This window comes from Pseudophryne corroboree, chromosome 5 (assembly GCF_028390025.1).
Source record: "Pseudophryne corroboree isolate aPseCor3 chromosome 5, aPseCor3.hap2, whole genome shotgun sequence".
Taxonomy (NCBI): Eukaryota; Metazoa; Chordata; class Amphibia; order Anura; family Myobatrachidae; genus Pseudophryne; species Pseudophryne corroboree.
Genome location: NC_086448.1, coordinates 686,603,084 through 686,628,333, shown reverse-complemented (window position 1 = coordinate 686,628,333; position 25,250 = coordinate 686,603,084). Strand labels below are relative to the sequence as shown.

The 25,250-nt window shown below is 49.2% G+C and overlaps 1 protein-coding gene across 2 annotated transcripts in view; it reads left to right on the top strand.

Moving 5' to 3' along the window:
- TTPA (alpha tocopherol transfer protein) overlaps window positions 1-25,250 on the top strand; it is a 142,507-nt gene that overhangs the window by 69,260 nt on the left and 47,997 nt on the right. The window contains exons 1-2 of one of the 2 annotated variants that reach the window (XM_063923784.1): window positions 19,965-20,105; window positions 20,699-20,852. In XM_063923784.1, coding sequence (XP_063779854.1) covers window positions 20,037-20,105; window positions 20,699-20,852 — 223 coding nt within the window. In that variant the 5' untranslated portion in view covers window positions 19,965-20,036. Of the gene's footprint in view, window positions 1-19,964; window positions 20,106-20,698; window positions 20,853-25,250 lie in introns of those variants that run through there. The other variant, XM_063923783.1, reaches the window with a different exon arrangement.

Genomic DNA, 25,250 nt, shown 5'->3' with positions numbered 1-25,250 from the left:
CGATTTCTGCATTTCCTACAAGTAGGAGTGTCTATGGGCCTAAAATTAGGCTCCATTAAGATACAGATCTCGGCTCTGTCGATTTTCTTCCAGAAAGAATTAACTTCAGTACCTGAAGTTCAGACATTGTAAAAGGAGTGCTGCATATTCAGCCCCCGGTTGTGCCTCCAGTGGCACCTTGGGATCTCAACGTGGTGTTGAGTTTCTTAAAATCACATTGGTTTGAACCACTAAAAACCGTGGATCTAAAATATCTCACGCGGAAAGTGGTCATGTTATTGACCTTGGCTTCGGCCAGGCGTGTATCAGAATTGGCGGCTTTGTCATATAAAAGTCCTTATCTGATTTTCCATATGGAGAGGGCAGAATTGAGGACTCGTCCCCAGTTTCTCCCTAAGGTGGTATCAGTTTTTCACTTGAACCAACCTATTGTGGTGCCTGCGGCTACTAGGGACTTGGAGGATTCCAAGTTACTGGACGTAGTCAGGGCCTTGAAAAATTATGTTTCCAGGACGGCTAGAGTCAAGAAAATTGACTCGCTATTTATCCTGTATGCACCCAACAGGCTGGGTGCTCCTGCTTCTAAGCAGACTATCGCTCGCTGGATCTGTGACACGATTCAGCAGGCGCATTCTGCGGCTGGACTGCCGCATCCTAAATCAGTGAAAGCCCATTCCACAGGGAAGGTGGGCTCATCTTGGGCGGCTGCCCGAGAGGTCTCGGCTTTACAACTTTGCCGAGCTGTTACTTGGTCAGGGGCAAACACGTTTGCAAAATTCTACAAATTTGATACCCTGGCTGAGGAGGACCTTGAGTTCTCTCATTCGGTGCTGCAGAGTCATCCGCACTCTCCCGCCCGTTTGGGAGCTTTGGTATAATCCCCATGGTCCTTTCGGAGTTCCCAGCATCCACTAGGACGTCAGAGAAAAAAAGATTTTACTCACCGGTAAATCTATTTCTCGTAGTCCGTAGTGGATGCTGGGCGCCCGTCCCAAGTGCGGATTGTCTGCAATACTTGTAAATAGTTATTGCTAACTAAAGGGTTATTGTTGAGCCATCTGTTGAGAGGCTCAGTTGTTTTCATACTGTCAAACTGGATATAGTATCACGAGTTGTACGGTGTGATTGGTGTGGCTGGTATGAGTCTTACCCGGGATTCAAAATCCTTCCTTATTATGTCAGCTCGTCCGAGCACAGTGTCCTAACTGAGGCTTGGAGGAGGGTCATAGTGGGAGGAGCCAGTGCACACCAGGTAGTCATAAATCTTTCTAGAGTGCCCAGCCTCCTTCGGAGCCCGCTATTCCCCATGGTCCTTTCGGAGTTCCCAGCATCCACTACGGACTACGAGAAATAGATTTACCGGTGAGTAAAATCTTATTTTCACACCCCCCTCTACGCACACAATTAGCAGCCTTACACATAACAACCACAGTAGTGTTCCTTACACACAATGGGGGTCATTCCGAGTTGTTCGCTCGCAAGCTGCTTTTAGCAGCTTTGCACACGCTAAGCCGCTGCCTACTGGGAGTGAATCTTAGCATATCAAAATTGCGCAGGAAAGATTAGCAAAATAGCGAATAGACACCTCTTAGCAGTTTCTGAGTAGCTCCACACTTACTCGGCATCTGCGATCAGTTCAGTGCTTGTCGTTCCTGGTTTGACGTCACAAACACACCCAGCGTTCGCCCAGACACTCCTCCGTTTCTCCAGCCACTCCCGCGTTTTTCCCAGAAACGGTAGCGTTTTTTCGCACACACCCATAAAACGGCCCGTTTCCGCCCAGAAACACCCACTTCCTGTCATTCACATTACGATCACCAGAACGAAGAAAAAACCTCGTAATGCCGTGAGTAAAATACCTAACTGCATAGCAAATTTACTTGGCGCAGTCGCTCTGCGGACATTGCGCATGCGCATTAGCGACTAATCGCTCCGTTGCGAGAAAAAAATACCGAACGAACAACTCGGAATGACCCCCAATGTCTCCAGTATAGTGTCAGATACACATAATGTCTCCAGTATAGTGTCAGATACACATAATGTCTCCAGTATAGTGTCAGATACACATAATGTCTCTAGTATAGTGCCAGATACACATAATGTCTCCAGTATAGTGCCAGATACACATAATGTCTCCAGTATAGTGCCAGATACACAATGTGCAGTGCCAGATAGACATGATATGCCCCCCAGCAGTGCCAGCTACACACAATATGCCCCCCAGCAGTGCCAGCTACACGATAGTGTTCACTTTTTAGGGCAGGGAGGGCACATTTTTAAGTCAGGAGGGAAAAATGATATACATATTGTAATGCTTGGTGCTCATCTACCTACATGGCAAAGCATGGACAGTGCACGCCGAAGGCGCGCAGCAAAAATTTAGGGGCGTTGCTTCGTGGGGAAGGTGCGTGGCCACATAATAGTGGCAATTCGCATTATACCACACAGTAGTGCAGTTAATACACACTGCACCAGGTAGAACCTCCTAGACACTTTGCGCCAGGCAGAGCACGTTAGACACTTTGCGCCAGGCAGAGCACGTTAGACACTTTGCGCTAGGCAGAGCACGTTAGACACTTTGCGCCAGGCAGAGCACGTTAGACACTTTGCGCCAGGCAGAGCACGTTAGACACTTTGCGCCAGGCAGAGCACGTTAGACACTTTGCGCCAGGCAGAGCACGTTAGACACTTTGCGCCAGGCAGAGCACGTTAGACACATTGCCTAGCCAGAGACGCCTAGCGGGAACACTACATGATATGCTCCCCAGCCGTGCCAGCTACACATGACATGCCCCCCAGCAGTGCCAGCAACACATGACATGCCCCCCAGCAATGCCAGATACATAAATGGCCACACAGTGCCAGATATGTCCCTACATAAATGCCCCTACAGTGCCAGATACAGAAAAGCCCCCACAGTGCCAGATAAATGCCCCCACAGTGCCAGATAAATGCCCCCACAGTGCCAGATAAATGCCCCCACAGTGCCAGAAATGCCCTCACAGTGCCAGATAAATGCCCCCAGTGCCAGATAAATGTCCCCACAGTGCCAGATAAATGCCCCCACAGTGCCAGATAAATGCCCCCACAGTGCCAGATAAATGTCCCCACAGTGCCAGATAAATGCCCCCACAGTGCCAGATAAATGCCCCCACAGTGCCAGATAAATGTCCCCACAGTGCCAGATAAATGCCCCCACAGTGCCAGATAAATGCCCCCACAGTTCCAGATAAATGCCCCCAGTGCCAGATAAATGTCCCCCCAGTGCCAGATAAATGTCCCCCCAGTGCCAGATAAATGTCCCCACAGTGCCAGATAAATGCCCCCACAGTGCCAGATAAATGCCCCCAGTGCCAGATAAATTCCCCTTACAGTGCCAGATAAATTCCCCTTACAGTGCCAGATAAATGCCCCACAGTGCCAGATAAATGCCCCCACAGTGCCAGATAAATGCCCCCAGTGCCAGATAAATGTCCCCACAGTGCCAGATAAATGCCCCCAGTGCCAGATAAATGCCCCCACAGTGCCAGATAAATGCCCCACAGTGCCAGATAAATGTCCCCACAGTGCCAGATAAATGCCACCACAGTGCCATCCATAAATGATTCACCACCCCCCCAATACCTGCGGCGTTGGAGGGGGAGGAGTACTGCTGTCCGGGTGCGGGCGGGCGGGTGCAGGTGCGGTCGGGCAGGTGTAGTGCAGGTCTGGGTGCCCCGCTTGTGTGCGCTGCGCGGCGCCGGCGTCTGACGTTAGACACCGGCGCCGCTCATCGCGTATAGCGCACACAAGTCAAGGACGATGCTGCAGTGCACAGGGCCGGCTCCATGTTCGAATATGGCGGCGCCCATTAAGGGTGGCGCCCTGCGCGGCCGCTCTATTCGAACATGCCTAGAGCCGGCCCTGGGTATAGTGCTGCTACAAAATTATAAATATCTTTTTGTACCGGGTTGCCCATAACTGTGCACATTGTTATGTCTGCTTCACGTGGCAACGACGTTGGGGCCTCTCCCACACTGCATGGTAGTGATGCCACTGACGGCATGGAGGATAATTTAGCAGCTGAGAGTTCAGGTTCAGGGGCTTCCCTGCCCCCCCTGTGGGTCGGTAGCACTCGGGGCAACTCAAGATCCACCTTGGGCTACATTTTCCACATTGTTAAACACGCTTGTAACTAAATTAACGCCCCCTGTGGGATCACCTGTGCCACTATCACAGATTATGGTCCCCGCTGTGAACCCGCCATGGGCAGATCAGCTTTCCACTCAGTTTCAGCATTTGAACCGATCCATGTCCAAATCTAAGGGTCACTCTCGCCCACATAAGACTAAGTCGTCTTCTAAAAGGGCCATTACCTCCTCCCGATCCGCGGCCTTAACTGACACGTCCTCTGAGGAGGACGGTGCTTATACTGACCCCTCGGACACTGACGCTGATGTTTCAGATGGGGAGGGGAAATCGTCCTTGGATGTCTCGGATTTGATTGAGGCGATACAGCTCATTCTTCAGGTGGCTGATGATTCTGAGCCTGAAACTGTATCCAAGAAACTGGATAGGTTTAAGCCTAAGAAGGTGGTTAAGCAGGTTCTACCCTACTCTAAACACCTGATTGACATACGTCCGGAATCTTGGGAAAATCTGGGGACAAAGTTTACACCGAATAAGAGACTGTTGGCTCGCTATCCTCTCTCTCTGCGGAGGTGTGTAAAAATTGGGAAACCCCTCCGCCTGTAGATTCTCATGTGGCGCGTATGGTTGTTTCCTCTGCCCTGCCAGTAACTACCGTCACCTCTCTGAAGGAACCGATGGATCGTCGTGTGAAGGGCTGTTTAAAAGCGATTTATACCCTGTCTGGGGCTGTTCAAAGGCCAGCTATTGCAGCGACTTGGACTGCTGAAGCTGTTGAGGTGTGGGCTCAGGAACTCGAGGCGGAACTGCCTTCTGATGTTTCTGAGCATGTTCGACAATGTCTCTTGTATATTGCCACGGCTTCTCTGTACCTTAAGGAGGTGGCCTCCGATGCCGGGGTGCTCGCGGCCAAAGCTGCTACTGCGTCCGTTTTGGCCAGACGTATCCTTTGGTTGAGATCCTGGTTGGTGGATTTGGATTCCAGAAAAACCCTGGAGGTGCTTCCTTTCAAGGGAGACATTCTGTTTGGAGAAGACCTCAATAAGATTGTGGCTGACCTGGCTACTGCTAAAACAGCCTGCCTACCCAGTACGGTTCCTTCCGCACAGAAGGCTAAAAGTACTTTCCCTCAGCCCTTTCGTACTCCAGGTAAAGCAAAAGGTCAGGCGTACTTAAAGCAAACCCGTACTTCCAGGCCTGCCAAGCCCAAACCGAAGCTTGCTTGGGCTGCCCGTCAGCCAGCTTCAAAAACTGATAAGCCGGCCGCATAACGGGGCGGGCCTCCCTCTGGGGGATTTCTAGGGTTTACCCAGGAATAGTTGAAGAGCACTTCGGATACCTGGGTGAGGGAAGTCATTGCTCGAGGTAACGCCATACCCTTCAAGAATCGCCCCCCTCATCGATTTTGCCTAACAGATGTGCCTCTGGATCCGGCAAAAGAAAACACGTTGCACTCGGTGGTACATTCCCTCCTGTCCACAGGAGTGGTGGTACAGGTGCGTCTGACTCAGAGGGGCGTGGGGTTCTCTTCACCGCTATTTCTAGTCCCGAAACCGAACGGGTCCTCGCGGCCCATTCTCAATCTGAAGTCCTTGAACAAGCATGTGCAACTTTCCAAGTTCCGTATGGAAACGCCGCACTCTATTGTTCTGGCCATGGAGCCTGGGGACTATATGCTCTCCCTGGACATACAGGATGCCTACCTACATATTCCTATTGCGGTATCTCATCAGCAGTACCTGCGGTTTGCAGTGGGCAACCTTCATCACCAATTTCGGCGTTTCCTTTTGGTTTGACTACGACTCCGCGAGTCTTCACCAAGGTTATGGCAGTCATGACGGCCACGCTACGCCGTCAAGGGCTCAGGATACTACCATACCTAGACGATTTGTTGATCCTGGCGAGTTCCCCAGAACTTCTCCTGTGTCATCTCGATTTGACAATCCAGTGCATGAAAACCCACGGATGGCTGATCAACTGGAAGAAATCCTCCCTGGTTCCGGCTCGGAGCATGGTACCCCTGGGAGCGTTGTTGGACACCCACAACCAGCGGTTGTTCCTGTCTCAGGAGAAAGTCCTGAAGCTTCTGGACAACATCCGATGCTTCCTATCCCGTCCGCAAGTGTCGATTCATTCGGCGATGCAAGTGCTAGGTCTCATGGTGTCGGCTTTCGACATGGTGAAGTATGCTCAATTCCATTCTCGCCCTCTGCAGAAGTTGAGTCTGTCCAAGTGGGACGGCCTGCCTCACCGGATCAGATCTCACATGATCTCCCTATCTCCGGAGGTCCGTCTGTCACTGAGCTGGTGGCTTCAGGACCAACGATTGAGCAGGGGCCATCCCTTCTGGATATCCAGCTGGGTCCTGCTGACGACGGATGCCAGTCTGAGAGGTTGGGGCGCGGTGTTGGAACAACACTCTCTCTAGGGTCGGTGCACCGAGGAGGAGACTCTACTCCCGATAAACATTCTGGAACTGCGGGCAGTGTTCAGTGCGTTGACAATGGCCCAGCATCTGATACAGAACAGACCTGTTCAAGTACAGTCTGACAACGCCACCACGGTGGCGTACATCAATCATCAGGGCGGCACTCGAAGCCGCATGGCAATGAGGGAAGTATCAAGGATTCTGCCGGCCATATCAGCAGTGTTTATTCCGGGCGTTCTGAACTGGGAGGCGGACTATCTCAGTCGTCAGGACGTGCACGCCGGAGAGTGGAGCCTTCATCCAGAAGTGTTTCAACTTCTCGTGGACAAGTGAGGCCTCCCAGATGTGGACCTGATGGCATCTCTACACAAAGGTTCCGGTCTTCTGAGCAAGGACGAGGGATCCTCAAGCAGCGTTCGTGGATGCTCTGTCAATCCTGTGGAACTTTCGGCTGCCGTATGTGTTCCCTCCAGTGTCACTACCAGAGTAATTCGGAAGTTCAAGCAAGAAGGAGAAAACCTACTTCTAGTCGCTCCAGCGTCACCCAGGCGGCACTGCTTCTTCCATCAACAGGGCCTCTCGTTGGATCGTTCCCTTCTACTTCCACAACGACCAGACCTCCTCGTTCAGGGCCCTTGTGTTTACCAGGATTTGGCCCATCTGGCTTTGACGGCATGGCTCTTGAAGCTTCCGTCCTGAGGGCCAAGGGGTTTTCTGATGCGGTCGTTCAAACTATGTTGAAGGCCCGTAAGCCGGCTTCTGCTCGGATATACCATAGGGTCTGGAATGCTTACTTTATTTGGTGTGCGTCTCAAAATCATGACGTTTTCAAGTTTAGTACGGCCAAGCTATTGGCTTTTCTACAACAAGGCCTGGATTTAGGCCTGCGTCTTGCCTCCCTCAAGGTTCACATCTCTGCCTTGGTTTGGTTTCAGAGAAAGATCGCTTCCCTGCCTGATGTTCATACATTCACTCAGGGTGTGCTGAGGATTCAGCCTCCTTATGTGCCACCTGTGACCCCTTGGGATCTGTCGGTGGTTTTAGAGGCCTCTTACCTCTGCTGACCTTAAGTGACTTTCCCTTAAGGTATTGTTTTTGCTGGCTATTGCTTCAGCTAGAAGGATCTCGGACTTGGGTGCCTTATCCTATAAGTCTACCTATTTGATTTTTCACCATGACTGGGCGGTTCATCGGACACGCCATGATTATTTACCCAAGGTGGTGTCTTCTTTCCACCTTAACCAGGAGATTGTGGTTCCGGCCTTTAATTCTCCTGAGTTGTCTTCCAAAGAGCGGTCTTTGGATGTGGTACGGGCTCTCCATATCTATGTGCAGAGAACTTCCTCCATTCAGAAGTCTGATTCTCTTTTTATGTTGTTTGGTTTTCACAAACGTGGCTTGCCTGCTTCTAAGCAAACATTGGCCAGATGGATTAGAATGGTGATTGCACATGCTTATATACAGGCTGGTCATCTGGTTCCTGCTACCATAAAAGCCCATTCTACTCGGTCGGTTGGATCTTCTTGGGCGGCCCACCGTGGTGCGACCCTTGGACAATTGTGCAAGGCGGCCACGTGGTTCTCGAGGAACACGTTTATTATGTTCTATGCCTTTGATACTGCTGCTTCCCAGGATGCTTCCTTTGGATGCCGGGTTCTTGTGCCCGCTACAGTGTGTCCCCTCCCATAAGGAACTGCTTTAAGACATCCCCAATGTTATTTCTCTTACGTCCTAGAGGATGCTGGGGACTCTGTAAGGACCATGGGGTATAGATGGGCTCCGCAGGAGACATGGGCACTAGCAGTAGCAGGTACCAGCAGTAGCAGGTACCAGAGATGACAACCGCTCGTAGCCAATAACACAGGAGAGGGTGTCAGCGGCTATGCCAATACCAACCCAAAAAAGCTAAGTGCGTCAGGGTGGGTGCCTTGTGGAGCCCAGTGTACCTCGTAGAAAGAGATTTAATAACGGTTAGTTCTTACCATAAATTTGTTTTCTGCTGCGGGGTACACTGGGCTCCACAAGGAAAATAAGATTTTAAGCCTACCGGTAAATCTTTTTCTCCTAGTCCGTAGAGGATGCTGGGGACTCCGTAAGGACCATGGGGTATAGACGGGCTCCGCAGGAGACATTGGCACTATAAAGAACTTTAGATGGGTGTGCACTGGCTCCTTCCTCTATGCCCCTCCTCCAGACCTCAGTTAGATCCTGTGCCCAGAGGAGACTGGGTGCATTACAGGGGACCTCTCCTGAGTTTCCCTGAAAAAGAATTTTGTTAGGTTTTTTATTTTCAGGGAGCAGTGCTGGCAATAGGCTCCCTGCATCGTGGGACTGAGGAGAGAGAAGCAGACCTACTTAAATGATAGGCTCTGCTTCTTAGGCTACTGGACACCATTAGCTCCAGAGGGTCTCACCCTCGCCGTTCATCCCGGAGCCGCGCCGCCGTCCTCCTCACAGAGCCGGAAGATAGAAGCCGGGTGAGTATTAGAAGAAAGAAGACTTCAAAGGCGGCAGAAGACTTCAGTTCTTCTCTGAGGTAACGCGCAGCGGTAATGCTGCGCGCCATTGCTCCCACACACAACACACACTGCAGGCACTGATGGGTGCAGGGCGCAGGGGGGGCACCCTGGGCAGCAATAATAAACCTCTAGGACTGGCTAATAAGTTATATAGGCTGCTGAGGCAGTAGATTATACAATCCCCCGCCAGTATTGAAAATTTGAGCGGGACCGAAGCCCGCCGCTGAGGGGGTGGAGCTTGATCCCACAGCACTAACCAGCGCCATTTTCTCTGCAGCACTGCAGAGAAGCTGGCTCCCCGGACTCTCCCCTGCTGAACACGTTGACAGAGGGCAAAAAGAGGGGGGGGCACTTATAATTGGCGCAGTGAGTGTATATTGATATATATAAAAGCGCTGTTATCTGGGAATTTTATTTCCAATGTCAGTTGGCGCTGGGTGTGTGCTGGCATACTCTCTCTCTGTCTCACCAAGGGGCCTTATTGGGGAACTGTCTCCATATACATATATCCCTGTGTGTGAGGGGGTGTCAGTACGCGTGTGTCGGCATGTCTGAAGCGGAAGGCTCATCTAAGGAGGAGGTGGAGCAGATGATTGTGGTGTATCCGTCGGCAACACCGACACCTGATTGGTTGGATATGTGGAATGTTTTAAATGCAAATGTGACTTTATTACATAAGAGATTGGACAAAGCAGAGTCCAGGGATAATACAGGGAGTCAATCAATCGCTTTGACGGTGTCACAAGGCCCTTCAGGGTCTCAAAAACGTCCCCTATCCCAAATAGCAGACACGGATACCGACACGGATTCTGACTCCAGTGTCGACTACGATGATGCAAGGTTACACCCAACGGTGGCAAAAAGGTATTCATTATATGATTATTGCAATAAAAGATGTTTTGCATATCACAGATGACCCCTCTGTCCCTGACACGAGGGTACACATGTTTAAGGAAAAGAAACCTGAGGTAACGTTTCCCCCATCTCATGAGCTGAACGTGCTATTTGAAAAGGCTTGGGAAACTCCACACAAGAAACTGCAGATTCCCAAGAGAATTCTTATGGCATACCCTTTCCCTGCACAGGACCGGGTACGGTGGGAATCCTCGCCCAGGGTGGACAAAGCTTTAACACGCTTATCCAAGAAGGTGGCGCTACCGTCTCCAAACATGGCAGCCCTCAAGGATCCTGCTGATCGCAGACAGGAAACGACTTTAAAATCAATTTATACACATACGGGTGCTTTGCTCAGACCGGCAATAGCATCGGCTTGGGTTTGTAGTGCGGTATCAGCTTGGACAGATACCTTGTCAGCTGATATTGATACCCTTGATAGGGATACCATTTTATTGACCTTAGGTCACATCAAAGACGCAGTCTTATATATGAGAGACGCTCAGAGAGACTAGGTTCGAGGGCCAACGCCATGGCAATTTCGGTTAGGCGAGCACTGTGGACCCGCCAATGGACGGGTGATGCCGACTCAAAGAGGCATATGGAAGTTTTGCCTTACAAGGGTGAGGTTTTATTTGGGGAAGGTCTCGTGGACCTGGTTTCCACAGCTACCGTGGGTAAATCTACTTTTTTGCCTTATGTTCCCCCACAGCAAAAGAAAACACCACAGTATCAGATGCAGTCCTTTCGGTCGCATAAGTCCAGAAGAGGTCGAGGCTCTTCATTCCTCGCCAGAGGTAAGGGTAGAGGGAAAAGAATGCCTGCTACGGCTATTTCCCAGGAGCAGAAGTCCTCCCCGGCTTCTACTAAATCCACCGCATGACGCTGGGGCTCCACTGAGGGAGTCTGCGCCGGTGGGGGCACGTCTTCGACTCTTCAGCCACGTCTGGGTTCAGTCGGACGTGGATCCTTGGGCGATGAAAATTGTATCCCAAGGCTACAAGCTGGCATTCGAAGACGTGCCTCCTCGTCGATTCTTCAAATCGGTTTTACCAGCTTCTCCCCCAGAGAGGGAGATAGTTTTAGCTGCAATTCAAAAGCTGTGTCAACAGCAAGTGATTATCAAGGTTCCCCTAATACAACAGGGAAAAGGGTATTATTCAACCCTGTTTGTGGTCCCGAAACCGGATGGCTCGGTCAGACCTATTCTAAATTTAAAATCCCTAAACCTGTACTTAAAAAGGTTCAGGTTCAAGATGGAATCGCTCAGGGCGGTTATCTCCAGCCTGGAAGGGGGGGATTTTATGGTGTCACTAGACATAAAGGATGCATACCTTCACGTCCCCATATATCCTCCTCATCAGGCATACCTGAGATTCGCTGTACAGGACTGTCATTACCAGTTTCAGACGTTGCTGTTTGGGATTTCCACGGCCCCGAGGGTTTTCACCAAGGTAATGGCGGAAATGATGGTGCTCCTGCGCAGGCAAGGAGTCACAATTATCCCATACTTGGACGATAAAAGCGAGATCAAAGGAACAGTTGCAGAAAAGCGTGTCGCTCTCCCTGAGAGTGCTGCAGCAGCATGGTTGGATTCTAAATCTACCAAAGTCACAGTTGATTCCAACGACTCGACTATCTTTCTTAGGCATGATTCTGGACACGGAACAGAATAGGGTTTTTCTCCCAAAGGAAAAAGCCTAGGAACTCCAGAACATGGTCAGAGACCTGCTAAAGCCAAAAAGAGTGTCAGTCCATCAATGCACTCGAGTACTGGGGGAAATGGTGGCGTCCTACGAGGCCATCCCCTTCGGTAGTTTTCATGCGAGGACTTTTCAGTGGGACCTTCTGGGCAAGTGGTCCGGGTCCCATCTTCAAGTACTTCAGAAAATAACCCTGTCCCCCATGGCCAGGGTGTCTCTCCTGTGGTGGCTGCAGAGTGCTCACCTTCTAGAGGGTCGCAGGTTCGGCATTCAAGACTGGGTTTTGGTGACCATGGACGCGAGCCTCCGAGGATGGGGAGCAGTCACACAAGGAAGGAATTTTCAGGGACTATGGTCAAGCCAGGAGGCTTGTCTACACATCAACATACTGGAATTAAGGGCCATATACAACGGCCTACGATAAGCGGAGATTCTTCTTCGCGACCTACCGGTTTACATGAGCTGTGGCTCATGTAAACCGACAAGGCGGGACAAGGAGCAGAGTGGCAATGGCGGAAGCCACCAGGATTCTACGCTGGGCAGAAAATCACGTAAGCGCTCTGTCAGCGGTATTCATTCCGGGAGTGGACAACTGGGAAGCAGACTTCCTCAGCAGACACGATCTCCATCCAGGAGAGTGGGGTCTTCATCAAGAAGTTTTTGCAGAGATAACAAGTCTTTGGGGACTTCCTCAAATAGACATGATGGCGTCACGCCTCAACAAGAAGCTTTGGAGGTATTGTGCCAGGTCAAGGGACCCTCAGGCAGTAGCGGTGGACGCCCTAGTGACACCGTGGGTGTTTCAGTCGGTCTATGTGTTCCCTCCTCTTCCGCTCATCTCAAAAATATTGAGAATCATAAGACGAACAAGAGTGCAGACAATACTCATTGTTCCAGATTGGCCTCGAAGGGCCTGGTATTCGGATCTTCAGGAAATGCTATCAGACGATCCGTGGCCTCTTCCTCTCAGAGAGGACCTGTTGCAACTGGGGCCCTGCGTGTTCCAAGACTTACCGCGGTTACGTTTGACGGCATGGCGGTTGAACACCGAATCCTAGATGGGAAAGGTATTCCGGAGGAGGTCATCCCTACTCTGATAAAGGCTAGGAAGGAGGTGACGGCGAAACATTATCACCGTATCTGGAGGATGTATGTATCTTGGTTTGAAGCTAAGGATGCTCCTACGGAAGATTTCCACTTGGGCCGTTTTCTCCACTTTCTACAGACAGGAGTGGATATGGGCCTAAAGTTAGGCTCCATTAAGGTACAGATTTCGGCCCTATCTATATTCTTCCAGAAGGAATTGGCTTCTCTCCCAGAAGTCCAGACTTTTGTAAAGGGAGTGCTACACATCCAGCCTCCTTTTGTGCCCCCAGTGGAACCATGGCACCTTAACGTGGTGTTACAGTTCCTAAAATCTCACTAATTTGAGCCTCTTCAAACAGTTGAATTAAAATTTCTCACTTGGAAGGTGGTCATGTTGTTGGCCTTGGCATCTGCTAGGCGGGTGTCCGAATTGGCGGCTTTGTCTCATAGGAGCCCCTATCTCATTTTCCATGTGGATAGAGCTGAGTTGAGGACTCGTCCTCAATTTTTGCCTAAGGTGGTGTCATCGTTTCATATGAACCAACCTATTGTGGTGCCTATGGCTATGGGAGACTTGGAGGATTCCAAGTCCCTTGATGTAGTCAGGGCCTTAAAAATTTACGTAGCCAGGACGGCTCGGATTAGGAAATCAGAGACACTGTTTGTCCTGTATGCAGCCAACAAGGTTGGCGCTCCTGCTTCTAAGCAGACTAGTGCTCGCTGAATCTGTAACACGATTCAGCAGGCTCATTCTACGGCTGGATTGCCGTTACCAAGTTCGGTAAAGGCCCATTCCATTAGGAAGGTGGGCTCTTCTTGGGCGGCTGCACGTGGCGTCTCGGCGTTACAGCTTTGCCGAGGAGCTACTTGGTCGGGTTCAAACACTTTTGCAAAATTCTACAAGTTTGATACCCTGGCTGATGAGGACCTCATGTTTGCTCAATCAGTGCTGCAGAGTCATCCGCACTCTCCGGCCCGGTTGGGAGCTTTGGTTTAATCCCCATGGTCCTTACGGAGTCCCCAGCATCCTCTAGGACGTAAGAGAAAATAAGATTTTAAACCTACCGGTTAATCTTTTTCTCCTAGTCCGTAGAGGATGCTGGGCGCCCGTGCCAGTGCGGACATATTTCTGCAGGACTTGTATATAGTTGTTGCTTACATAAGGGTTATGTTACAGTTAAGATCAGTCGTTGGCTGATACTGTTTTGTTCATACTGTTAACTGGTTGCGTATATTCCAGGTTATACGGTGTGGATGGTGTGGGCTGGTATGAATCTTGCCCTTAGATTAACAAAAACCCTTTCCTCGTACTGTCAGTCTCCTCTGGGCACAGTTTCTCTAACTGAGGTCTGGAGGAGGGGCATAGAGGGAGGAGCCAGTGCACAGCCATCTAAAGTTCTTTATAGTGCCCATGTCTCCTGCGGAGCCCGTCTATACCCCATGGTCCTTACGGAGACCCCAGCATCCTCTACGGACTAGGAGAAAAAGATTTACCGGTAGGTTTAAAATCTTATTTTCCTTGCGGAGCCCAGTGTACCCCGCAGCAGAAAACAAATTTATGGTAAGAACTAACCGTTATTAAATCTCTTTCTACGAGGTACACTGGGCTCCACAAGGCACCCACCCTGACGCACTTAGCTTTTTTGGGTTGGTATTGGCATAGCCGCTGACACCCTCTCCTGTGTTATTGGCTACGAGCGGTTGTCATCTCTGGTACCTGCTACTGCATTGGGCTGGTTAATTAAACTGAGCTCACTGGCGTGGAGGCGGGATTATAGAGGAGGCGGCGCTGTGCATCTTGGGAAACGTCAAAGCTTTGAGCCTGTTGGTGCCTCAGATCAAGATCCTACTCTACACCCTGATGTTATTTCCTTGTGGAGCCCAGTGTACCGCACAGAAAGAGATTTAACAACGGTAAGTTCTTACCATAAATCTCGTTTTTTTTTTTTTGTTACCTATGGGTCTAATTCATATATGTTTGCAAGCCTAATGGTTTGTATACGAATTGTTATGGGTCTGCACAGGCGCAATACCCGTTCTGCACATGTGCAAAATGGCTCTTGCGATATTGCTCGCAGCCCCCTGTCAGCTGCAGCATGATTGATATACTGTGGCGTTTGGGGGGCGGCACCCGGTACCGTTCTTCAAAACATGACGGGTCCAGGAAAGAGACAGACTTACCCACTGCTGCCTAAAACCATTTCAACCGGTGATTGAAATGGTGATCCGAGGATGCGTCCCATATCTGGCAAATTCAAACAAGATGCCTCCTACTGCATTTGAATATTAAATACATGGAGTTGCACAGCCGCTTCCTTGTGACTGTGCAATTCCTTACAACCTGAATCAGGCCCAATGTCTAGTGCTGGAGCTGGATGAGAGTTTCGGAAGAGAATATGCTGAGCATTTTGTAATAATGTAACTCCTTTCTCTGCTACACAGCTGTGTGTGCAAGTGACTGACAGTTCCACTCAGTTCAGAGATGCTGCCAATAAACTGGGCACTTGCATAGCATAGAACACATGCACTGCTTACTTTTCATTCATTTGCCTGCGTTTTACCTTGTCTTCAGCAAACATGGTAGTGGAATGAGAAATTGCAGATCGTTTTAATATTAAGCTTTGGGACGTGTTTCCTTGGACCCAATTGTTTCAAACATTGTGCTCTTACTAGCATTTATTCCTATATTACAGTAGGTATGGAGGAGAACCAATTGGGTCCAGTTACTCCTACCCCCACACCACTTCTTACATGCTGCTTATCTTATTTACTTGCATTCCCTCGCTGCCATCATATCCCTGTGACATCGTGTCACATGACTGGCTGCCCTGTCACCGTGTTTAGTATACAGTACTTTAAAAAAGAAAACTCATCTATTCTAAGTCCTATACTAAATTATCTGCGATGTGCAGTCTTTCTCTGCTCCTTCATGGGTGTGAGTGAAAACTGCTGATGTTTGTGGTCACAAAGAGTAACTGTTCTATCAGTCCCAATGTTACTTCACGGACATCTCCCGCAATTAAATAACCCTCCCCGGTGGTGGCTAAACATAAACTCTCCCCCCAACACACACACGGCATACCTGCCTGGCAGCCTGAGCCCACGCTCATTCAGGATGGTACTCCTTGTCAGCATTCCAGTGCCGGCATTTTGATCAGTGTTGGGATTCCGGCGTCTGTATTTTGACTGCCAGGATCCCGACTGGATCCCCATTGTCACATTGTAGACAATGTTACTAATTCACAATAATCACGGTTTCTGCTAAATGTTGTGTTCTAGATGCAGATTTCATTGATAATGCACATCCCATAACTCTCTTAGCTTTTCAGCGTGATCTAGAACATATTGTTATCATTTTGACAGACACCATTTAAAAGATAACTTTCTGAAGATTGAAAATAAAATATAACTTTAGTAACACAGTTTAATAAAGTTGCAGAAGATACAATAACAGTGTAAATTATGCTCCATAAACGATTGTCTGGTGGGCGTATAGGTTTATGGAACACTGGGGCAGATGTATGAAGAGGTCATAAGTGTAAAATGCATATAACCAGCACTGTTTGACACTTGCGAGCCTCGGCATGTATGACCGCAAATAACAGAGAATAATCACTTTTCTCTATGTTTTCTGCATTCCGCTAATGATTTTGCCGTCACTATACTATTGTATGGCGATGGACAATCATCTAGCTGTATTAAAAAAAAACGATAAGCGCACATTTGCTTAACGTTTTCTCACATGTAAGCAAGTGTTACTTGTCGGTATGTGTGCTGACCTGTGGCAACTGGTTGTGGGTGGTAAAGGGAGAGTGACATGGCTGAGCCTGGGCGGTGAGAGAAGAGTGACATAGCTGCGCATGAGAGGAAAGTGACATGGCTGAGAGTGGGAGGGGAGAGGAAAATGCGACCGGTTAAGTGTGGGAGGTGAGGGGAGAGTGACATGGCTGAGCCTGGGAGGTGAGAGGAGAGTGACATGACTGAGGGAGGTGAGGGGAGAGTGACATGGCTGAGCGTGGGAGGTGAGAGGAGAGTGTCATGGCTGAGCGTGGTAGGTGAGAGGAGAGTGACATGGCTGAGCGTGGTAGGTGAGAGGAGAGTGACATAGCTGTGCGTGGGAGGTAAGAGGAGAGTGAAATAGCTGTGCGTGAGAGGAGAGTGACAAGGCTGAGGGTGGGAGGTGAGGGGAGAGTGACATGACTGAGCATGGGAGGTGAGAGGAGAGTGACATGGCTGAGCATGGGAGGTGAGAAGAGAATGACATGGTTGAGCATGGGAGGTGAAAGGAGAGTGCCATGGCTGTGCATGGGAGGTGAGAGGAGAGTGACATGGCTGTGAATGGGAGGTGAGAGGAGAGTGACATGGCTGTGCATGAGAGGTGAGAGGAGAGTGACATGGCTGTGCATGGGAGGTGAGAGGAGAGTGACATGGCTGTGCATGGGAGGTGAGAGGAGAGTGACATGGCTGTGCATGGGAGGTGAGAGGAGAGTGACATGGCTGTGCATGGGTGGTGAGAAGAATGTGACATTGCTGAGTGTGGGAGGTAAGTGGGAAGTGACATGGCCGAGTGTGGGAGGTAAGTGGGAAGTGACATGGCTGACCGTGGGAGGTGTGAGGAGAATAACATCGCTGAGCATGGGAGGTGAAAGGAGAGTGACATGGCTTAGCGTGCAAAGAGAGTGACATGGCTGAGCGTGAGAGGAGAGTGACATGGCTGGTGGGTGGAATGTATGTAACAACATAAATCAGTGTGCTAGCTCCAGCGCCATTCGGAGAGGTTTATGGCAGCTATTAATGCTTCTCATAAGTCACTTAGGTCTACAAAATGAAACAATGTCTGTGTATTTGGCTGTATATCTTGTTGGGTGTGGTGTTGGGTTTGGCCCGCTTATTAGTCTTGGCAGTGTGCTATATATAACTCACCATATTAATTTTGGCAGCACGTGTTGCCCTGCAGCTTCTGTGTATTGTCGGCTGCGCAGTTCACTGTCAAATTAAAGAAAAAAACAACTATAAAGCTTTTTAATTTGTCATTATTTATTCATTACAAATAAGAAGAAAAACAGTTGATAATTTATTGTAAAAGTATTTATCTGTGGTGCTCCTCCTGGGTTGGGAATGCGCTGCTGGCTGCCAGGATCTGGGGCATGCTTGCCTACCTGACCCTCTCCATGAGGGAGAAAATGCTCTGTTCCTGGACTTTCCTGGTAATGTATGATTGCCATCACCTGTGGTGAGCTAGTTAATTGATAAGAAAGGTGTTTCACCACAGGTGATAGCAATCATACATTACCAGGAAAGTCCAGGAACAGAGCATTTTCTCCCTCATGGAGAGGGTCAGGTAGGCAAGTATGATCTGGGGGTCTGCATACCTACCTCGGGATCCTGGCAGCAGAATCAGAATCGGCTTTATTGGCCAGGTATACTTGCGTATACTAGGAATTTGTCTTCAGTTTGCTATACAACAGCCAAGTAGGTAACAGATGAGGAGGTGGGGGAGGAAGTACAGTCATACAGATAGGTATACCAAAGGGACACAAGTGAGTTACATGTACATCTAGTCAGTCAATGTTCAGGAGTTCAGCAGGTGGACCGCTTGGGGAAAGAAACTTATAAGGCTTCTGGTGGACCCGAATGCCGGCGTGTGTGTGTGTGGGGGGCAGGTGCAACAAAGCCACTTGCGGGCTCACTGCACTCGCCTCGCGGTTCTGGGTCTGTCATGGACACCCACGAGTGGGAATAGACCCTGTGAGTCGGCATTCTGTTGCCCGTCATTTTGAGCACTGGGGATTCTGGCGTCAGCATGGTGACTGCCAGGATCCCGAGCACCGGTCACATGACCGCATCCCCTCCTAAATAAGTTAGATTTGGGTGAGGTGTGTTCAACCTGAAATCTAAATTGCAGTGTAAAGATAAAGCAGCCAGTATTTACCCTGCACAGAAACAATATAACCCACCCAAATCTAACTCTCTCTGCACATGTTATCTGCCTCACCTGCAGTGCTCATGGTTTTGCCCATAGGTGAAAAATGGTGTTTGTCAATTAACCTTGAATTAGGCCCAAGGTGTGTTACAGATTGTTTCATCCATTTTGCGTTCTATTTTGACACTGCTATTTTGAAAAAGAGAAGCATCCACGTAGCATTATACCATGTTTCATGGCAGGCATCGTGTTCTTGGGGGTCAATTTAATTATCTGCCCCACCTGCAGTGCACATGGTTTTGCCCATTAAAGGGAAATGTTGTTTTGCAATCAACCTTGAATTAGGCCCTTTGTACTGATTACACAGGTTCTGTGGCTGATTAAAACCAGCTGAAATGCAGGCTTGAAGTCAGCAATCCACAGAACCTGTGTAATCCATGAGCTTCCTTGGTAAATGGGATAATATGGTCACCCTAACTATGAACCAGAATATACACCAATACTGATTACTGATATACTGGCTAACATAGTAGAAAACATTGTGCTTTAGACAAAATTGAAGATACCATGAGATTATAACATAGGTCTGCAAACTCGGTCCTCATTACCCCACACAGTGCATGTTTTGCCGGTAACCCAGCAGGTGCACAGGTGATTTAATTACTCACAGACACATTTTAAAAGGTCCGCAGGTGGAGTAAATTATTTCACTTGTGATTATGTGAGGAGATCTGCAAAACATGCACTTTGCAGACATATGGATTATAACAATGTTTCTGAAACTGTCCTCAGGACCCCAAACAGTTAATGTTTTCCAGGTCACCTAGCAGGTACACAGGTGTATTCATTACCCACAGACACACTTTAAAAGATCTGAAGGTTTAGACAATTATTTAATTTGTGATTCAATGAGGAGACCTGAAAAATATGTTTGGGGTCCTGAGGATTGACTTTGAGAACCTATGGTCTATAACACCCAGCCATAAACCAGTTGGAAGAATGAAAAACACCATCTCTCCATCTAGGAAACGCAGCGATGCCGCCCCCCTCGCGCAGCAAATGCATATCCTCCAACATGACCCATTCCATTAGGTACAAAATGCTCTGTTCTTGGACTTTCCTCGTAATTTATGAGTTCCATCACCTGTGTCTTCACAGGTGATGGCAATCATAAATTAAGAGGGAAGTCCAGGAACAGAGCATTTTGTACCTAATGGAATGGGTCATGTTGGAGGGTATGTAAATGCAAGCACAGGAGGGGACCTGCATATGCGCCCATATCATCATCTTATTTTTTGCGGTTGGATCGTGAGTTGCAATCCAACCTGAACAGGGTCCTAAAGCTATTGTTTTGGATGGGATTATTTTTAACCCTGGAAAAACAGCACAGCTCTAACGTGGAGCACATCTCCCATCCAGCTAAGGTAGGGTTTCTCAAACTATTTTGCTCTAGGACACTGTCTGACAGTAAAAAAAATATTACAGGAAATCAGCAAGTTACAGCAGAATGGCTGCCACACATGCACTTGCACAGTAGCAAAGCAGAGGCACAAAACAGAAGTGAAGTGACGGCTAATGCGAGCACTTAATTTTTTATACATCACAGGGACAAGCTCCTTTCAGAGCCTCTACCTGCATGTGCGTGTTTTAATTCATGCAAACGTTTAGTTTATACTCACTTTGGAGGCTTTGGGTGTGACAGAGAGAGGCAGAAAGAAGCAGAGGGTGACTGGGGAGGCAAGGGTTGCAGGGAGAGTCAGTAGGTGTAAATGTGTGTTCCGCTGTTCCGCCATCTACAGATGTATCCTATAGGGTCTGTGCCCAGTGCTCCCCTCCTTCCCTCTCATGCTTTCAGTCTGCTGTTTCTTCCCCCTCCTCCACATTAATCATCACACATTCTGTGTGAGTGCGATAGGCATGTTAATATTTGCCATAAAAAAATCTTGTCGCTAATTGCATATGCTCCAATATATTATTTCCTTTGCATTGACACAATCTATGTTTGTTCATATTTCAGTTGTTGAAGAACTACCACAAGTGGAGGAAGGAGTGCCCAGAAATTAGTGCTGACCTGCGTCCATCTTCTCTCCTTAACCTTTACAACGCTGGCTACCATGGGGTCCTGAGGTCCAGAGATGCTTATGGAAGCAAAGTTCTTATTTACAGGATTGGTAAATAAAATACAAATGTTATATGCTGCACAGTTTATTTACAATGTACAGATGTGTCTACATACATCTAGCCTCCCTGCACGTTAAACAGCCCTTCTAGTCACACCATGCCGTGGTTTGACTTTGTAACGCCAAGCGTCTTTTCGTGCAGCCTTTTCTATTAAGTGCATCTCTTTCACAAAATGATGCACAAGCAGCTTTTGCTAATTAAAATGATATGCGGCATGCCTATATTCTGTGTGCAACCACACCTGTATCTGCATACTGCAAACATTATAACGTAGCATTTCGTATGCAGATACATGCACGATTGCACCCAGAATATAGGCATGCCGCATATCCTTTTAATCAGCAGAGTCTTCGTGTGCATCTTATTTACATAGCGATGATTTCAGGAGAAAGACACCCAAAACTAACGTTTTGCATGGGACCTGTTCGCTCGCCCACAGCAGACATCTAAAGGCGTGTACACACAGTGAGATCCTTGCTATGTACAATTTTGACTATGCAATTTCCAGGTACCGGCCTCTGTAAGGTGTCAGAGCCGCTTCCCCACTGCAGGACCACCGTCCTGAGAGGTGGTTGTTCCGTGGGGCACTATGCCTTGGCGGTCACAACCGCAGCACGCCGCACACCCCTAACGCTGCCTGAAGGTGAGAAGAGTGGTAAGTACTAACCGGGGGCCCCGCTAGGGGGGTCCCCTGGTTCTTGGTGCGGCGCAGCGTGGTGGCGGCGTACGGGATTCTTCACGGGGGGACCCGCTATAGCTCCCCACGTACAACTGGCAGCGGTGGTGCAAACTAGCAAGCAGTGTGAGGTTTGTACATTATTTGGAGACATTGCCAGTATAAAGATTATCTGTAGCTCTGGTGCCATTATAGGCCCCCTATAAAATCATCATCACCTTCCCTGATTCTCCGGAATTAGATAAGGTTTTTAAACAAGCCTGGAAAAATCCCTATAAAAGATCTCAGGTTACTAGGAAGTTTTTACGCTCTTTCCCGTTTACACCCGAGGGTCGCAAACATTGTGAAGAACCCCCAGTCGTAGATGTCTCAGTCTCCCGACTCTCTAAGAAGCCAAGGTCCTTTCAGCTCAAGGACCCTGGGTATAGGAAAATAGAAACTACATTAAAGTCTATTTACACAGCGGCTGGCTTATCACAAAGACCTGTGATAGCGGGTTGCTGGATGACACATACCATCCACACCTGGGCTACTCAAATTCAAGAGGGCCTTGCGGGGGATTTGCCCCTGGTCACTACGGTGGCCCTCATTAAGCACATTCAGGACACTGCACAAGTACTGTGTGACTCTCTCATGGCGGTGTCGGCGCGCAGAGCTTTGTGGTTGTATCAGTGGATTGCAGACGCAGATTCCAAGCGCAGTGTGGAGTCTCTCCCTTTTTCAGGGGAATGACTTTTTGGGGTTGAGTTGGATACATCAATTTCTAAGGTCACTGCGGGGAAATCCACGTTTCTCCCCTCTGGGGCCCCACCGGCTAGGTGTGCCTACCTGGGGCCGTTTACTCATTCCTTTAGGACCTCCAGATTCAGGTCAAGGGCCAGAAGTGCCTCCAGTGCAGCACGAGGCACCAGATGTAAGACTAGTAAGCCAGCTGCTGGCGCTGTTTCCCAGGAACCAAGCACCAGTGCAGCTTCCACAAAAGCCTCAGCATGGCGGTGCCTCCCCACCCCGAGGGGATCTCGAGGTGGGAGCTTGTCTGCGTCACTTCAGCCACGTCTGGGCAGCCTCCTGCCAGGATACCTGGGTAAAGGATCTATTTTCCCAGGGCTACAAGCTGGAGTTCAACAGCGCTCCTCCCCTATGATTTTTCAAATCAGGCTTACCAGTTTTGGTAGATACAAGAGTTACGCTACAACAGGCTATCCTAAAATTGGTCCAGTCCCAGGTCACTGTTCCAGTACCACTGTTGCAACAAAGAAAGGATTACTACTCCAACCTGTTCGTAATACCGAAACCGGACGGTACGGTAAGGCCCATTCTGAATCTCAAATCTTTGAACCCTTGCCTCAAGGTTTTCAAGTTGAAGATGGAATCCCTGCGAGCGGTGATTGCGAGCCTGGAAGAACGGGAGTTCATGGTCTCTCTGGATATAAAGGACGCTTATCTCCATATCCCCATTTGGCCTCCTCACCAAGCTTACCTGCGGTTTGCCCTCCTGAACGATCACTACCAGTTTCAAACGTTACCCTTCGGCCTGTCTACTGCCCCGAGGGTCTTCACGAAGAGATGATGTTCCAACTCCGAGTCCAGGGGGTCAATGTTGTCCCTTATCTGGACGATCTCTTGATAAAGGCAAGATCCAAGGAGCTTTTTCTCTATCGTCCTAAGTGGATGCTGGGGTTCCTGAAAGGACCATGGGGAATAGCGGCTCCGCAGGAGACAGGGCACAAAAGTAAAGCTTTTACAGGTCAGGTGGTGTGTACTGGCTCCTCCCCCTATGACCCTCCTCCAGACTCCAGTTAGATTTTTGTGCCCGGCCGAGAAGGGTGCAATTCTAGGTGGCTCTCATAAAGAGCTGCTTAGAGAGTTTAGCTTAGGTTTTTTATTTTACAGTGATTCCTGCTGGCAACAGGATCACTGCAACGAGGGACAGAGGGGAGAAGAAGTGAACTCACCTGCGTGCAGGATGGATTGGCTTCTTGGCTACTGGACATGAAGCTCCAGAGGGACGATCACAGGTACAGCCTGGATGGTCACCGGAGCCACGCCGCCGGCCCCCTCACAGATGCTGAAGCAAGAAGAGGTCCAGAATCGGCGGCTGAAGACTCCTGCAGTCTTCTTAAGGTAGCGCACAGCACTGCAGCTGTGCGCCATTTTCCTCTCAGCACACTTCACACGGCAGTCACTGAGGGTGCAGGGCGCTGGGGGGGGGGCGCCCTGGGAGGCAAATGTAAACCTTTAAAAAGGCTAAAAATACCTCACATATAGCCCCAGAGGCTATATGGAGATATTTACCTCTGCCTAAATGTACTAAATAGCGGGAGACGAGCCCGCCGGAAAAGGGGCGGGGCCTATCTCCTCAGCACACGGCGCCATTTTCTGTCACAGCTCCGCTGGTCAGGAAGGCTCCCAGGTCTCTCCCCTGCACTGCACTACAGAAACAGGGTATAACAGAGAGGGGGGGCAAAATAAATGGCAATATATTAATATAAAAGCAGCTATAAGGGAGCACTTAATCATAAGGCTATCCCTGTCATATATAGCGCTTTTTGGTGTGTGCTGGCAGACTCTCCCTCTGTCTCCCCAAAGGGCTAGTGGGTCCTGTCTTCGTATAGAGCATTCCCTGTGTGTCTGCTGTGTGTCGGTACGTGTGTGTCGACATGTATGAGGACGTTATTGGTGTGGAGGCGGAGCAATTGCCAAATATGAGGATGTCACCTTCTAGGGGGTCGACACCAGAATGGATGCCTTATTTGTGGAATTACGGGATAGCGTCAACTCGCTTAAGCAGTCGTTTGCCGACATGAGGCGGCCGGACACTCACTTAGTGCCTGTCCAGGCGCCTCAAACACCGTCAGGGGCTGTAAAACGCCCCTTGCCTCAGTCGGTCGACACAGACCCAGACACAGGCACTGATTCCGGTAGTGAAGGTGACGAATCAACCGTATTTTCCAAAAGGGCCACACGTTATATGATTTTGGCAATAAAGGAGATGTTACATTTAGCTGATACTACAGGTACCACTAAACAGGGTATTATGTGGGGTGTGAAAAAACTACCAGTAGTTTTTACCGAATCAGAAGAATTAAATGACGTGTGTGATGAAGCGTGGGGTGCCCCGATAAAAAACTGCTAATTTCAAAGAAGTTATTGGCTTTATACCCTTTCCCGCCAGAGGTTAGGGAGCGCTGGGAAACACCTCCTAGGGTGGACAAAGCGCTAACACGCTTATCAAAACAAGTGGCGTTACCCTCTCCTGAGACGGCCGCACTTAAAGATCCATCAGATAGGAGGATGGAAAATATCCAAAAAGGTATATACACACATGCAGGTGTTATACTACGACCAGCTATTGCGACTGCCTGGATGTGCAGTGCTGGGGTAGTTTGGTCAGAGTCCCTGATCGAAAATATTGATACCCTGGACAGGGACAATATTTTACTGTCGTTAGAACAAATAAAGGATGCATTTCTTTATATGCGTGATGCACAGAGAGATATCTGCACACTGGCATCACGGGTAAGTGCTATGTCCATTTCGGCCAGAAGAGCTTTATGGACACGACAGTGGACAGGCGATGCGTAGAGGAGTTATTTGGGGTCGGTCTATCGGATTTGGTGGCCACGGCTACGGCCGGGAAATCCACCTTTCTACCTCAAGTCACTCCCCAACAGAAAAAGGCACCGACCTTTCAACCGCAGCCTTTTCGTTC